The 14,679-nt window shown below is 47.3% G+C and overlaps 1 protein-coding gene across 8 annotated transcripts in view; it reads left to right on the forward strand.

Annotated features, from left to right (window-relative positions):
• The window catches only part of DOP1B (DOP1 leucine zipper like protein B), a 109,563-nt gene that overhangs the window by 65,305 nt on the left and 29,579 nt on the right, over positions 1–14,679 (forward strand). For 5 of the 8 annotated variants that reach the window (XR_014294349.1, XM_082624590.1, XM_082624592.1 and 2 more), the window contains exons 19-23: positions 3,335–4,934; positions 5,659–5,770; positions 6,383–6,571; positions 9,497–9,619; positions 11,136–11,273. Coding sequence is in view for 7 of the 8 variants with exons in the window: in XM_082624590.1 (XP_082480716.1) it covers positions 3,335–4,934; positions 5,659–5,770; positions 6,383–6,571; positions 9,497–9,619; positions 11,136–11,273 (2,162 nt within the window). In the remaining variant the exon portion in view is untranslated. The remainder of the gene's footprint in view (positions 1–3,334; positions 4,935–5,658; positions 5,771–6,382; positions 6,572–9,496; positions 9,620–11,135; positions 11,274–14,679) is intronic. The other 3 variants (XM_082624591.1, XM_082624594.1, XM_082624596.1) reach the window with 1 other exon arrangement.

Raw genomic sequence — 14,679 nt, forward strand, 5'->3', positions numbered from 1 at the left:
CTGGACCCCAGCTGCCTGGTGCAGCAGTCAAGGCACTTAGACCTCCCTGGTGGTTTTGCCAGATTCAGAAGGTATGAAGGTACTTTGTGGGGACTTTTAAAATTTAAGAATCAGATGAACCAGCACTTAGAAATGCTAGGTAGTGGGTTTGTTGTTTTCACTGAAAAATATGACTTTTTTATATTAAAAAGGAAAATGTTAGTAACCCATGTTCCAATAAATATAGCTGATTCTTGGTTCTTTTGCTAGAGAAAGCAATTCAAGTGCATCTAAGGTAGGAGGAGAGAAAAACAGACCATCCATCCACAGGTCTCCAAGGCCAACACTTCACTTATGAAAGAAGTCTGAGGTCTGGCGTGAAGTGCAGTTTGGGTTGGCTAGGCTAGCACTTCTCAGGCCTGGCACGGGAGAGTTGAGGTTGCCTCCAGGTATGAATGATCAAGAATGTTGAAATTTGCATGTAACCTACTCAGTTGTACTTTATAAAAATTATTTCTGCTCCAGAACTGTCAAGAACAAGGTAAGTGGTTTCTTTTCTATCTTCTCTACAAGGCTCTTTTCAGCTGTTAACATATAATCAGAAATGCAGAAGAAATAGACCTTTGGGTTCTGAGAACTTTCAGAGGCATCTTTAACATAAATTTATTTACTTATTTTATTTTTTGTGGTACGCGGGCCTCTCACTGTTGTGGCCTCTCCCGTTGCGGAGCACAGGCTCTGGACGCGCAAGCTTAGCGGCCATGGCTCACGGGCCCAGCTGCTCTGCAGCATGTGGGATCCTCCCGGACCAGGACACGAACCCGTGTCCCCTGCATCGGCAGGCGGACTCTCAATCACTGCGCCACCAGGGAAGCCCTCTTTAACATAAATTTAAAAGAATATGGGTAGGAAGAAGAAAAGAAAGGCTAAAATAAAACCGATGAGTTCATTAAATTTCAGTGATTAGTACCTAGAGCAGTTTATGATCTAACATTGCTTCCCACAATAGGTGTATTTTATGACTTCCTGCAGTTTTCTAAGTGATGGTTTTACAAGCTTTGATTAGTTTGTTTAGATCACCGGGTTGTAAGTATTCAGTGTTTGTCACAGTCTTATCTTACAGAGAAAAGCAGCCTAACACCTAAATAAGCAAAGATTCCTAAGGTGGTTTCCTTTCCTTACAAGGTTCCTTGCCTAAAACTGTAACTTCTGGTTTTCCTTTAGGTGCCTTCTCAAAGAAGAGGCATTTTATTACTCCACAATTATAAGAAAGTAAAATGCAAAGAAGTATAAACTAAGCACCTTCTTAAAAGTTTGCTCTTCATTAAGGGAAGCTAGATTTTAAGCATTCCTTTGCTTTAAGGAGAAAGTTTTAACTCCACAGCTCATTGGGTTTTAAAAGTCTCGTGGCACTTCCTGCTTTCCCCCTCTAATTAACGTTTAATGCTACCTTCCTAGTAAGAGAAAATGCGTTTTCTCTGCCACGTTCTCTCCCTGGAAACAACTAGAAGGGTTCTGCTTACCCTCCGTGCTACCTCTGTGAGCCTGTAGAAATCTACTTTGTAAATACTGTTGTGCACACCAGGCAGCTCCTCTATTTCTAAAATCTTATTCTTCCTTCTTCCCTAACCTGGCTTAGTGTTCATGGAATAGGTTTGCTGAAAGCTGCCTATTACAAATGTTTGGCGGTACCAAAGACGTCTGGCTTTTCACTCCTTTTTTTTTTTTTTTAAAGAGACCTGAGCTCTTTAAAGTGTTGTGTATTTTCTGATCTCAGAGGGACTAGTGTGCTTATTTTAAGAACTGGATTCTTAAATCAGGAAGTAAAAGCGCAAGTGAAAGTCCCTTGCGATGCCGGCTGATAGAGCGCCTTACTGTTAGTGGTTCAGTAGCTATCATTCCAGACTTTTTCGTAGCTGCATATTATAGACACTCTCCCCTAATTGGGCTTATTCTGTACAGCTAGATTCTTCAGCTTGGTCTTTTTTCTTCAATACTTAATATACTCTACACATTGCTCCATATCGTACGTGTAGAAGTATCTTTAAAAAACAGTAGCCCTCGGCATGCCTGTGCCATGAGTTTGTTTGTTTGTTTTTACATCCTTATTGGAGTATAATTGCTTTACAATGGTGTGTTAGTTTCTGCTTTATAACAAAGTGAATCAGTTATACATATACATAGGTTCCCATATCTCCTCCCTCTTGCATCTCCCTCCCTCCCACCCTCCCTATCCCACCCCTCTAGGTGGTCACAAAGCACCGAGCTGATCTCCCTGTGCTCTGCGGCTGCTTCCCACTAGCTATCTATTTTACATTTGGTAGTGTACATATGTCCATGCCACTCTCACTTTGTCACAGCTTACCCTTCCCCCTCCCCATATCCTCAAGTCCATTCTCTAGTAGGTCTGTGTCTTTATTCCTGTCTTACCCCTAGGTTCTTCATGACATTTTTTTTTTCTTAGATTGAGTTTTTTCAGTCCTCTTACTGTGGATGCTTTGTTTGCTTTCCAGTTTGTTTTTATTCAAGACGTTTCTGTGATACCCTTTTAGCTTTGAAGACCTTCTGCTGACATATCTGTAGGATACCTTTTTGAAAGGAAACTCCCGGGAGAAAATGATAGGCTTTTTTTTTTAAATCACCCTTCCCCTAAACTCGGGATATTTATATTTCCTATGACAATGTAACTAAATTATCCAATTTCTTGAACATTTTAAAAGACTGTTCACTTTGCTTGTCTGCCTTCCATCTGTAATGTAATCTAGACTCTAGTGTTGTTGTTTCATGGGGGAATTATATTTTATTTTGTGGTTTTTACACTTCATTTTTTTTGTTGAGGTATAGCTGATTTACAATACTAGGTAAGTTTCACGTGCACAACATAGTTTTTAAAGGTTATAGTACATTTATAGTTATTATAACATATTGGTTATATGCCCTATGCTGCACAGTATATCCTGGTAGCTTATTTATTGTATACACAGGAGTTTGTACCTCTTAATCCCCTACCCGTGTCTCCCTCGGCCACCCTGACCCCACTGGTAACCACTAGTTTGTTCTCCATGTCTGTGAGTCTGTTTCTGTTTTGTTACATTCATTCACTTGTTTTAATTTTTAGACTCCACATATAAGCGGTAACATACAGTATTTGTGATTTTCTGTCTGATGTTTCACTAAGCATAATACCCTCCAGGTCCATCCACGTTGTTGCAAAGAATTTATCTTGTCCCTCCTCCCACAGGAGAATTTTACTAATATTGATCTTTCTGCCTGGCTTTACGACAAAGATCACTCTAGAACCGACTTGTCATAACCGACCCTCCTCTTCTGAAGTCGTCTGTTCTGTAATTTTCAGAAGACTGGCATCGTTGGTTTAACAGGAAGCGAACCTCGTTCAAAGAGGCGTGGGGCGCACCCGAGCTTCAGGAGGGTGGTGGTGAAGAGAGCGCGCCCCTGAGCCACTTCACCACCGTGGACCGCGAGGCCATCTGGGCCGAGGTGGAGAAGGAGCCCGAGGTGTACCCGCCCGGCCGCGAGCCCAGCGAGGAAGACCTTGCCTGCTGTGCAGACCCGCCGGACGGGTCGGCCTGCGACACCGCGGACGACAGCGAGCGCACCGAGTCCGCGGACACGAGCCCCACGGACAGCGAGCACACGTCGTCCTTCTCCTCCCCTTCCCACGAGCCCCAGGAGCTGCGTGGCGGCGAGCTCTGCCGCACGCCCCTCCCCGCAGCAGCCCAGGGCCCCCCGAAGCCGGCGGCCAGCCTCAAGTCCGCTGTCAAGTGGAGCCTGACGCGCGTGGACTCGGACAAGACCCAGGCGTCGGAGTCGCTGTCCAGCGACGAGGAGGCGGACGCGGAGCTCCAGGCCCTGAGCGCGGCCCGGCTGCTGAAGCAGCAGCGGGAGAGGCAGGAGGCGATCGAGGCCCTGTTTCAGCACATCCTGCTCTACCCGCAGCCCTATGACTCACGGCGCGTGCTGTACGCCTTCTCCGTGCTAGAAGCCGTGCTCAAAACCAACCCCAAGGAGTTCATCGAGGCCGTGTCCCGGACCAGCATGGACACCAGCTCCACCGCGCACCTCAACCTCGTCTCCAACCTCCTGGCTCGCCACCAGGAGGCGCTCGTCGGCCAGAGTTTCTACGGAAAGCTCCAGACCCAGTCTCCCAACGTGTGCCCTCACTCGCTGCTGCTCGAGCTGCTCACCTACCTGTGCCTGAGCTTCCTGCGCAGCTACTACCCTTGTTACCTGAGGGTCTCCCACCGAGACGTCCTCGGCAACCGGGACGTGCAGGTCAAGAGCGTCGAGGTTTTGATCAGAATGATGACACAGCTGGTGTCGGTGGCCAAGTCAGCCGAAGGGAAGAACGTGGAGTTCATCCACAGCCTGCTGCAGAGGTGCAGAGTCCAGGAGTTCGTACTGCTCTCGCTGTCCGCGTCCATGTACACAAGCCAGAAGCGCTACGGACTGGCCGTGGCGGAGCGGGGCCGAGCCCAGCGGGAGGACAGCCTGTTCGAGGAGCATCTCATCAACCTGGGCCAGGACCAGATCTGGAGCGAGCACCCCCTGCAGATTGAGCTGCTGAAGCTGCTGCAGGTACTCATCGTCCTGGAGCACCACCTGGGGCCGGGGCACGAGGAGGCGGAACACCAGGCGGACCTGTCCCGGGAGTGGCGGCAGACCCTGAACTTCCAGCAGGCCATCAACGCCCTGCAGTACGTGCAGCCCCACCGGCTCACCTCGCAGGGGCTGCTGGTGTCCGCCGTGGTGAGGGGCCTGCAGCCGGCCTACGGCTACGGCATGCACCCGGCCTGGGTCAGCCTGGTCACACACTCCTTGCCATACTTCGGAAGGTCCCTGGGCTGGACGGTGACCCCCTTCCTCGTCCAGATTTGCAAAAACTTGGACGAGCTGGTCAAGCAGTATGAAAGCGAATCGGTGAAGCTTTCTATCAGGTACGGTGAACCCTTTGATGTGTTCCTGTTTCTTTCATGACAGCTTTTGTCACAAACGGCTGATTTCCCCTAGAAGCCAATTGGAGGATAATTTCAACCTAATCAAAAGCCTAGTCAGCATTGTCAAAAGGGGTAAGCATGGGTCTCCCTGGTGGCGCAGTGGTTGGGAGTCCGCCTGCCGATGCAGGGGATACGGGTTCGTGCCCCGGTCTGGGAGGATCCCATATGCCGCGGAGCGGCTGGGCCCGTGAGCCATGGCCGCTGAGCCTGTGCGTCCGGAGCCTGTGCTCCGCAACGGGAGAGGCCACAACAGTGCGAGGCCCGTGTACGGAAAAAAAAAAAAAAAAAAAAAAAAAAAAAAAAAGGGGTAAGCAGGAGCTAAATGTTCGGCTCCTTTATTTTCAATTCCACATGACTACCCAGGCTAGATGAGTGTTACAGGACCAGTCAGTCTCTCTTCATCAGTTTTGCAAAACAGAAAGAAAAATGTGGGTCTTCACAGACATTCTAAAACAGCTGGAAAACATTTTTCCAAAACGACTGTATAAATGTAAAAACAGCACAAATGATGGCTGTCCTTTTCGTGATAGTATTTCATTATGAGAGCCCCGGGTTTTAAGATCGTGATATCCCTGTGGTTTCCGTGTTTATATGTACGATTAAAAACCTTTATGGCCTCATTCTTGAAGATTCTCAAAACCAGTTTCTCGTTTCTTCACCAAAGCATAACCTCCAAGAGGGAAAACATTTCTCCGGATTATCCACTCACTCTTTTGGAAGGTCTAACGACCATTAGTCATTTTTGTCTTTTGGAACAACCCAACCAAAACAAAAAGGTAAATCATTTTTTCCTGAGTTCGAGACAGTTTTCATATATTGTTTTGTTTTCATTGGGGTTAGGTCTATTTCAAATAAGAAATGTATGTATGTAATACAAACATGTATGCAAATGTTCATGCAAATGAACACACATGCAAATAATGAAGTGTATGCAAATATACATGCAAACGTATGTATGTAAGTAATGCAAATGTGGTCTTGTTCTTGCTGGCGCTCTCTGTGGGCAACTTCAGCCCTCCACCAGTATGGGATAGAAAGTAATCTTTTTTCCGGGTACTTTTTACTTGGCCTCATGGAGTTTGAAGACGTTTCAGCTGTTGGTTGCTCTACCCTATCTGGGATTCGATTGTAGAACGCAGCTAGTGCTTTGGTTGAGTGAGTGGAAGAGTTTGTAATGAGGAGCCTCAGATGCGCAGACCTCCCTCTTTGAAAGAAAATCATGGGTTTAAATGCTCAGAGAGGCGTTTTACTTCCAGACCACACGTGGGGCTTGCTCTGGAGAGTGCTACAGCCCAGACTTTATCCCGCCAGCACCACCGTGCTCGCGGAAAGGGAGATGGTGCCACCGCAGACACAGCCGAGTCTCACATGTTCGTTTTCGTTTTTAGACTGCTGCTGTGAGTGACCCTACCAATTTGAAAAATGCCAAGAATGCCATTCTGGAAGAGCTTCCTCGGATTGTTAACACCATGGCCCTTCTCTGGAGTGTTCTCAGAAAGGAGGAGACTCAAAAGAGACCCGTGGATCTCCTTGGAGCCACGAAGGGATCTTCTTCCGTTTACTTTAAAACCACCAAAGTGAGAGAGCTTCCTTTGTGTGTTTACGATCGCCTTTGTCTTGTATTGTCCCACCAAAAAGTAAAAATGTACAGGGTTATATACATAAATAATCGAACGTAATGTGCTCAGAGAAACCCACATTAGAAGTAAGTTGGAAGTAGAAATCTCCAGTTTGTTTATTAGAGTAAGTTTCCTATTCATGGAAAGAAAAGCTTTGTGAGTAGTTTTCAGTTTATGTTTTCCCCTTGGCCCCCTTTTTTTTTTTTAAGCCAAACATAAAGTGTCTGGGGGTTCCAGGTAGGGTACCTAAAGTCCTCAGCCTGTTTCTCTTAAGCACCTCTACTAAGACAGCTTAGCTCTTACATTCTGCTTTCAGTGGTGCCTTGAACAAGTGTTGAGGTGTCTTTGAGTTCTTTATTAAAGCAGAAGCTCACAACCCAGAGCATTTCTAGTTCTGTTACCGAACCAAACTTGGGTCCACTCGCCTGCACGCAGTAAAGGCAATCTACTGACACCAGGTCATGTTAAAGGCAAGTGGGGGGTTTATTTTAAGGCACCAGACAAGAAGTGTGGGCAGCTGATGCTCAGAAAAACCTGAACTCCCCCGACGGGTTTCAGGGAAGAGTTTTTAAGGGTAAGGTGAGGGAGGGGAGTTGCAGGGTGGCTGAACAGCTCATGTACAGTTCTCTGATTGGCTGATGATGAGATAACAGGGCCGCGTCACAGGAGTTAACATCGTGAATCCTCAGGCTGCAGCGGGTCTGGGAGCTAGCTGCCTGTTCATGGTCATCATGCAGTTAGCTTCTTCCATTTGGTGGGGGCTTTAGTATCTGTAAAACAACCCAGGAACATGCCTCAGACACTTATCTATGTACTTCAGGGAGGAACTAAAGATTCTGTGACTGCCACATGGCCAATTTACTGTTTAAATTGTTATCAGTTTTCCTCACCCCACTGCTACTTTTGTCATCATGTGTTCACATCCTTGCAATCATTAATTCTTGAGCCAGGCTTTTGTGACTCGGGAGGCCTGGGAGACTAAAGCTTTTCTACAAACAAGAGGCAGGCAGAGGACATGGTGGAGAGGGGTCTGTCCCAGGAAAGCCCCCATAGGATCCTGCTCGGTTACAGTTCACTCTCTCTTGGTAGCATCCCGACTCAGTCTCTGGCTGCTGTGTCTGGTGGCTCAGAATTATCTGGCTGTGTCTCATTTAGCTGAGCACCCCTGGTGCCAGGTGCAGCCTCAGAGCTTACACTGGCATCTGGCAGCCCGGGCTGAGCAGAACAGATCAGGACACAGGGAGCCAGATCACCTGGATTCAGCTCCCTGCTCAGGTGCTTTGTGGGACCTTGGGCAAGTTCATTAACCTGTCTGTGCTGTAGTTTCCTCAGTTGGAAACACGAAGCCAGGCATCATCCAAGCACGCTTCGTTTATTGGCACATTTAGTCCTCACCTACAAGGTGGGTACTATTATTATTCCCAGATTACAGATGAGGACATTGGGGTGTAGAGAAGAGTGAGTGCTTTGCCCTCAGTTGTGCATCTGATAAGCAGTGATGCTGGGATTAGGGTGAGTAGGGAATGGAGCCCGCCCCTGACTTCTGTTTTCTGATCTTTCTGTAGTGAGTCAGGCAGTTGCACAGGTGGCCTCCAAAATGTTCGGTCGGTTCCAGAGATACCCTCCAAGGGAGATCTGCTGTATTTCAAGCTGCCACGGGAACCTGCTTAATTTAAGCCTAAAAATTAAGCTCTAGAAAGGTTCAGAAAATCCTCAGGCACGCAGCCTGAGCCTCGGTTTCCTCCTCTGTGAAATGTCTGTTATTATGAGTCTGTTATTACCAGCCTATCTATGGGCTGATGGAAGGATTCATTTTGGCGACGGCTAACATTTACTGAGCACTTAGCTTAAGCCCTCCCTGAGGGACCCAAGGCCTTGAGCTGGGGCCCCCGTGGTTTCTCTGGAGCAGAAACCTTGGCGGGAGGGAGAGGATGTCTCCATCCCATGGGCAGTTGTATCTAAGGAGATGCTAAACTAAGGCAGTGGGGACAGAGGAAGCCAAGGTAAATTCATTCATTCCACAAACATGTGCGTGTCTGCTGCTCTGTACCAGGCCCTGCTTATCCACTAGTGGATAAGATGGGGCAAGTAAGTCCTTGTCTGCCTGGCAGATACAGACGTTAACCATCAATTTAAAAATAATGATGAGAAGTGCTACAGAGAAGCCGGGGCACTCTAACAGGCTGTGACCCCTGGTCAGGGGGTCGAGGAGGCCTTCCTGAGGCAGAGAGGCTGAGCTGAGACCCAGGAAGAGAGGACTTGCCTGGGTAGGGAGGTGTTAGAGGCTGTGAGACCCACAGGATCTATAGAGGAAGGAACATGGAGGTTTCAGGAATGGAGAAAAATCCAGGCGCAGCCAAAGGGAGGGTGATGAGTGACGTCCGGGGCCGTGCTGTGAGTTTATTTTTAGTTGGTTACATAACAAAGTTAGTTAAATGGTACATATTTCTGGAAATTGAAAAACATCCTTCCTTCCTGATGTATATAAGCCCTTCCAGGGCTGGTTGAGACAAGTGAGGCTAGAGGCTCTCAGGATGGGAACAGTGCCGACTCCACTGCTGGGTACCACCCCTGCTTTCTCACTGCGTCTGCAAAGCCTTGGGTGGCTTCCTTCGAGCCCTGCCCTGCTCACGGCTGCTCGAAGGTGGGATTCATCACCTCCCAAGGGTCTCTTCCTGCTCGGCTCCGCTAGCCGTCTGTCCGTCCGCCTGGGCTGTCCGCCGTGCCTCTCGTCCAGTTCCTCCTCCCACGGCCTGGTGCCTGGGATGCTGAGACAAAGGCCCGCCCCGGCTCCCAGGGTTTACAGGCGCTGGTGGTGAAGCGCACAGTCCACCGTAGCCCTGATTCTACTCTGCTCTAACTCTTCGTTTTTCTGTTTTTTAGACCATACGACAAAAAATTTTAGACTTCTTAAACCCCTTGACAGCCCCTCTTGGAGTTCAGCTGATAGCAGCCGTTGCTGCAGTGTGGGGCAGGAAGGAAGTGAAACGCCACAGTAAGACAAAGGTAAAGCCAGAAGTGAAAGCAGTAGCTAACTTACTCTGACAAAATACCAGAGAGGCATGTGTGATAAAAAGTGACGCCAGAGGCCAACACGGGAGATTGGGGCAGTGGTTCCACTGTTTTATTTATTTTGTATTCTTTTATTTTTTATAATCTTTTCTTTTCTTTCTTTCTTTCTTTTTGGCTGCTTTGGGTCTTCGTTGCTGCGCGCAGGCTTTCTCTAGTTGCGGCGAGCAGGGGCTACTCTTCGTTGCCCTGCGTGGGCTTCTCACTGCAGTGGCTTCTCATGTTGCAGAGCACAGGCTCTAGGCGCGCGGGCTTCAGTAGTTGTGGCTCGCGGGCTCTAGAACTCAGGCTCAGTAGTTGTGGCGCACGGGCTCAGCTGCTCCGCGGCACGTGGGATCTTCCCAGACCAGGGCTCGAACGCGTGTCCCCTGCATCGGCAGGCGGATTCTCAACCACTGCGCCACCAGGGAAGCCCGTGATAGCTTTCTTTTTTTTAAGCTAATCTTTTTAAAGACTTTATCTTTTGAGGGCAGTTTTAGGTTCACAACAAAATGAGAGGAAGGTACAAGGAGTTCCCATATTCCCCTGTCCCCGCACGTGCATGCCCTGCTCCCCACAGCAGCCCCCGCCAGGGGGTTACCCTTGTCACAGTTGCTGAACCTACACTGACACGTCCATAATTTACATTCGCCTTTTTAAATTTATTAAAGTAATGCTTGTTCATGATGGTCAAGAAAATTTAAATCATCGCATTCCTGCGCCCAGACTTCAGTTTGCATTTTGTCCATTCTTTCTCCACTGACTGGTCCATCACGAGGCCCTCCAGGAGCTTGGTTCATGTGCTTCTGCAAAACCAGCACGTACTTCCCTGGTCCCCTCTGTCGACCATGCTACCTGGTACCTCCCTCAGAGGGTCTGCCCCACCCCCCGGACACTGTCTCAGGGCCCAGCGTAGGCCCCTGTTCCCTGAGGAGGTGTGAGAGGCTGGTGGCCCAGGCTACCCACCTTAGCACTTGTTGGGGCTTCCGGGCGAGAAACCTGATACTTGCAAGTGCATGTCACCACCCTACACAGACTTCTGTCATCAAAACATGCCTCCCTCACCGGGCCTTGCCTGCCACAGCCAGCTCGCAGGAACCTGATTTACCTGTTTTTCTTACTGTCCTCATACTTCGGGGGCTGTCTCGATATCAACCTGTTTCCTTCCAATTAAATGTATCTGTTTGTACAATGCTTTCTCAGCTTGAACATACCAGAGTGACTGCCCATCATCAGCTACGCGTTTTATTCCTTATTTGTATCAGATACTGATTAGGTTACTGTGATTAAATGCTAACCTCACTCTTCATTCCCGCCAATAGAGTCCATTCCCCAGTTTTCATTTAAATATTTCTTTAAAAGATTAAAAACAAATGTCTTTTTCCAGGAGCAGGTATTATAGAGTGCTTTCTGTGCGTCATTCGTATTTTTGTTTTCTCTCTGTGAGCCTTAAAGGAATGCATTTTTTTCTCAGCAGATCGTCCCGGCGGCCAGCGCGTCCCAGCTGACGCTCGTGGACCTGATCTGTGCGCTGAGCACCCTGCAGACGGACACGGTGCTGCACCTGGTGAAGGAAGTGGTGAAGAGGCCGCCGCAGGTCCTGGGGGACGAGGTCAGGAGCCTGGGGACCCTCAGAGGAACGCAGTACTCTCTCTAACTCAACGTCTTATAAACTGTGTTTGGGAGGGAAACAGAGGTAACCGCAGCAACTAGGAATTCGGGGGCTGTAAAACGAAGGTGTTCTTACCGGGCTCTGCAGAGATCCATGAGATGTGCTTCACGGGCTCCTGTTTTGGGGTGCAAGCCACTTGAGGTGAAGGACGGACTTCCATCCTTACATCCCACTGCAGGGTGCGCTGCCTGGTAGTGGTTCAAATCGAATAACTCTGTTAGAAAGAAGAAATGGCACGTGCCTCAAGGAACTTGCAGCCGAAAAGGCGTCAGAGTTAAACAAAGCCAGACACTAGTTAAAGGTGGAAGCGACTGATTTTATTCAGTAACTCCTGTAGCAGGGGAAAGAGTTGTGCTCAGTTCCAGTGTGTGCAGAGGTGACTGGGCAGTTTAAGCAGAGAAAGGAGAGCAGGAAGGGTGAACAAGCAGGGGCTTCAGCAAAGTCAGGGGAGGGGAGAGTTACAAGCAAGCAGGAAGGGGGTTGGCGGATGTAATTAGGCCCTCGGGGTTTGCTGACTGTGAAGTGCAGGGTAGGTTCCTGTGCTCCCTTGGAGACTGGGAAACAGGGGCCCTGTCTTCCTTGATGATGGTATTTCAGAGGGATGGCTGCCAGGTCCTTGAGAAAGACATTCCTGGGTTGTAGGAGATACATATACATCTCAAAGGGCCAGAGCAAGGATTTATAACTGTAAGCTTTTCTTAATAAATGCTCAAAGAAAGGGAGGTCAGGAACCTACCAGGAGTTGGCTAAACACACAGCAGATTCCTTCAGAAGCCTTGAGCTTTCTTTCTTAGGCAGGCATTTTAAGGGGATTGAGGTCATCCCCCTAGGGACATGGCCTTGAGCTGCTGGAAAACTGTTGGGACCTCCCGGTTGGCACAGTGGTTAAGAATCTGCCTGCCAATACAGGGGCCACGGGTTCGAGCCCTGGTCCGGGAAGATCCCACAGGCCGTGGAGCAACTAAGCCCGTGCGCCACAACTACTGAGCCTGCGCTCTAGAGCCCGCGAGCCACAACTACTGAGCCCCCGTGCCACAACTACTGAAGCCCATGCTCTGCAACAAGAGGAGCCACCACAATGAGAAGCCTGTGCACCACAACGAAGAGTAGCCCCTGCTTGCTGCAACTAGAAAAAGCCCGCATGCCACGAAGACCCAATGCAGCCAAAAATAAATAATAAATAAATAAATTTTTTTTAAAAAGGCTAGGAAATCGTAAATACAGACCCTACAGTCTGACATAAGCATCTCAGGATTTGGGCTTTCCTCAGAAACATAATTCTCAGTTTTTTCTTGCATTTTCAGTAAAATGTTTTCAGGAGGGAAGGAGAGAACGGGGAGAGGGAGGGAGAGAAATAGAAAGGGATTGTTGAGTAATGGGAGATATTTTAGAAGCTCTGGAATCTAATGATTAACCCTTTGGTTGATCAACTTTGGTCATTGATTACCTCATTCATTGATTGTTAAAAAAAATTGGAGTGAGGATATTGAGGAATTCCCCAAAATGGCTTGTGACCAAGGGCCAGATTCTTGTACCATTTCTTTTACTGTTGGAAAGCAAAAATATTATAGGAGGAAGAAAAACTATATGATTTAAAATTCAAAAAAAAGAAGAAGAAAAAGAAGAGGGCTCAGAGGAGCCTGACTGGACTAGGTCAAGGAGAGCATGTTTGTCAATGGGCGAGTTAAAAATCTGCATAATTTTTACAAAGGTACAAAATACACGTCAGAGGACTTAACTCATCCTGGACATGCTGAGAAAGAAGAGGTTTCATCTGGCTGCAGGGAAAGCAGTGGCCTTTGAAGGGTGACATGATTGAACCACAAAGCTCTTATAGTTTTTCTGCCCAGTTTCTAGGGGGGCACCTTTTCCTTTACGCACAATGATTTTGCAACAGAACAGACTGTGTGGCATAAGAGTTTTCTGCCTAATGAGGTGGATGGACCTAGAGTCTGTCATACAGAGTGAAGTAAGTCAGAAAGAGAAAGACAAAGAGTGTATGCTGACACATATATATGGAATTTAAGAAAAAAAAAATGTCATGAAGAACCTAGGGGTAAGACAGGAATAAAGACACAGACCTACTAGAGAATGGACTTGAGGATATGGAGATGGGGAAGGGTAAGCTGTGACAAAGCGAAAGAGAGGCATGGACATATATACACTACCAAACGTAAGGTAGGTAACTAGTGGGAAGCAGCCGCATAGTACAGGGAGATCAGCTCGGTGCTTTGTGACCGCCTGGAGGGGTGGGATAGGGAGGGTGGGAGGGAGACGCAAGAGGGAGGGGATATGGAAACATATGTATATGTATAACTGATTCATTATGTTATAAAGCAGAAACTAACACACCATTGTTAAGCAATTATACTCCAATAAAGATGTAAAAAAAAAAAAAAAAAAGAAATCCAAAAAAAAAAAAAAAAAAGTTTTCTGCCTGAGAGATTTTTGGTTTTACCAAAGCAGACCTTTTCGTTGAAAGTGTTGGAGCTGTTTTGTTCTTAATTAATTTGATAGAAAGCAGGGATTTGTTCCAACATTGAAATAATTGCCTTCTCTTAGGTAATTTAACATTATACAGTTAGGAACAATTTAAGAATAATTCCCTAAGTGAAAATTAAGGGAGGGGACCAAGTGATTTTGCTAAAAAATAGCTTTAATCAAACAGATATTTGTATGCCAGGGTTCATAACAGCATGAATCACAATAGCCAAAAGGTAGAAACAACCCAAGTGTCCATCAGTGGATGAATTGGTAAACAAAATGAGGTCTGTACATGCAGTGGACTGTCTATCATTCAGCCTTAAAAAGGAATGAAATTCTGACACATGCTGTACCGTGGATGAACGTTGACAGCATTCTGCTAAGGGGAATAAGCCCGTCCAGAAGGACAGTATTATATGATTCCGCTTATCTGGAGTACCCAGAGTAGTCAAGTCCCTAGAGACAGAAAGAAGAATGATGGTCACTAGGGACTGCGGGGGAGGAGGGAATGGGAGTTAATGGGGACAGAGTTTCAGTTTGGGAAGATGAAGAAGTTCTGTACATGAATGGTGGTCATAGTTGCCCAACAATGTGAATACACTGGATGCCCTGTACACTTAAAAATGTTTAAAATGGTAGATTTTGTCAAGTATATTTTACCAAAATAAAAAATTTTTACAGCAAATAAAAGAGATCTTCTTTTTAGATATTAAGGTCATAGCACTAGGGGTGGTGAACAAAAGCTAAACCTTGGAATCAGAGATGTGTTCAGCCATTTTCACCCCAGAGTGGAAAGCTGACCAAGGACACCTTCAGCAGTTTTGCTTCTGCCTGCCTTGGAGGAGAACTCCCCACTTGAAGC

Source organism: Mesoplodon mirus (genome assembly GCF_964341445.2).
Source record: "Mesoplodon mirus genome assembly, chromosome: 6".
NCBI classification, from domain to species: domain Eukaryota; kingdom Metazoa; phylum Chordata; class Mammalia; order Artiodactyla; family Ziphiidae; genus Mesoplodon; species Mesoplodon mirus.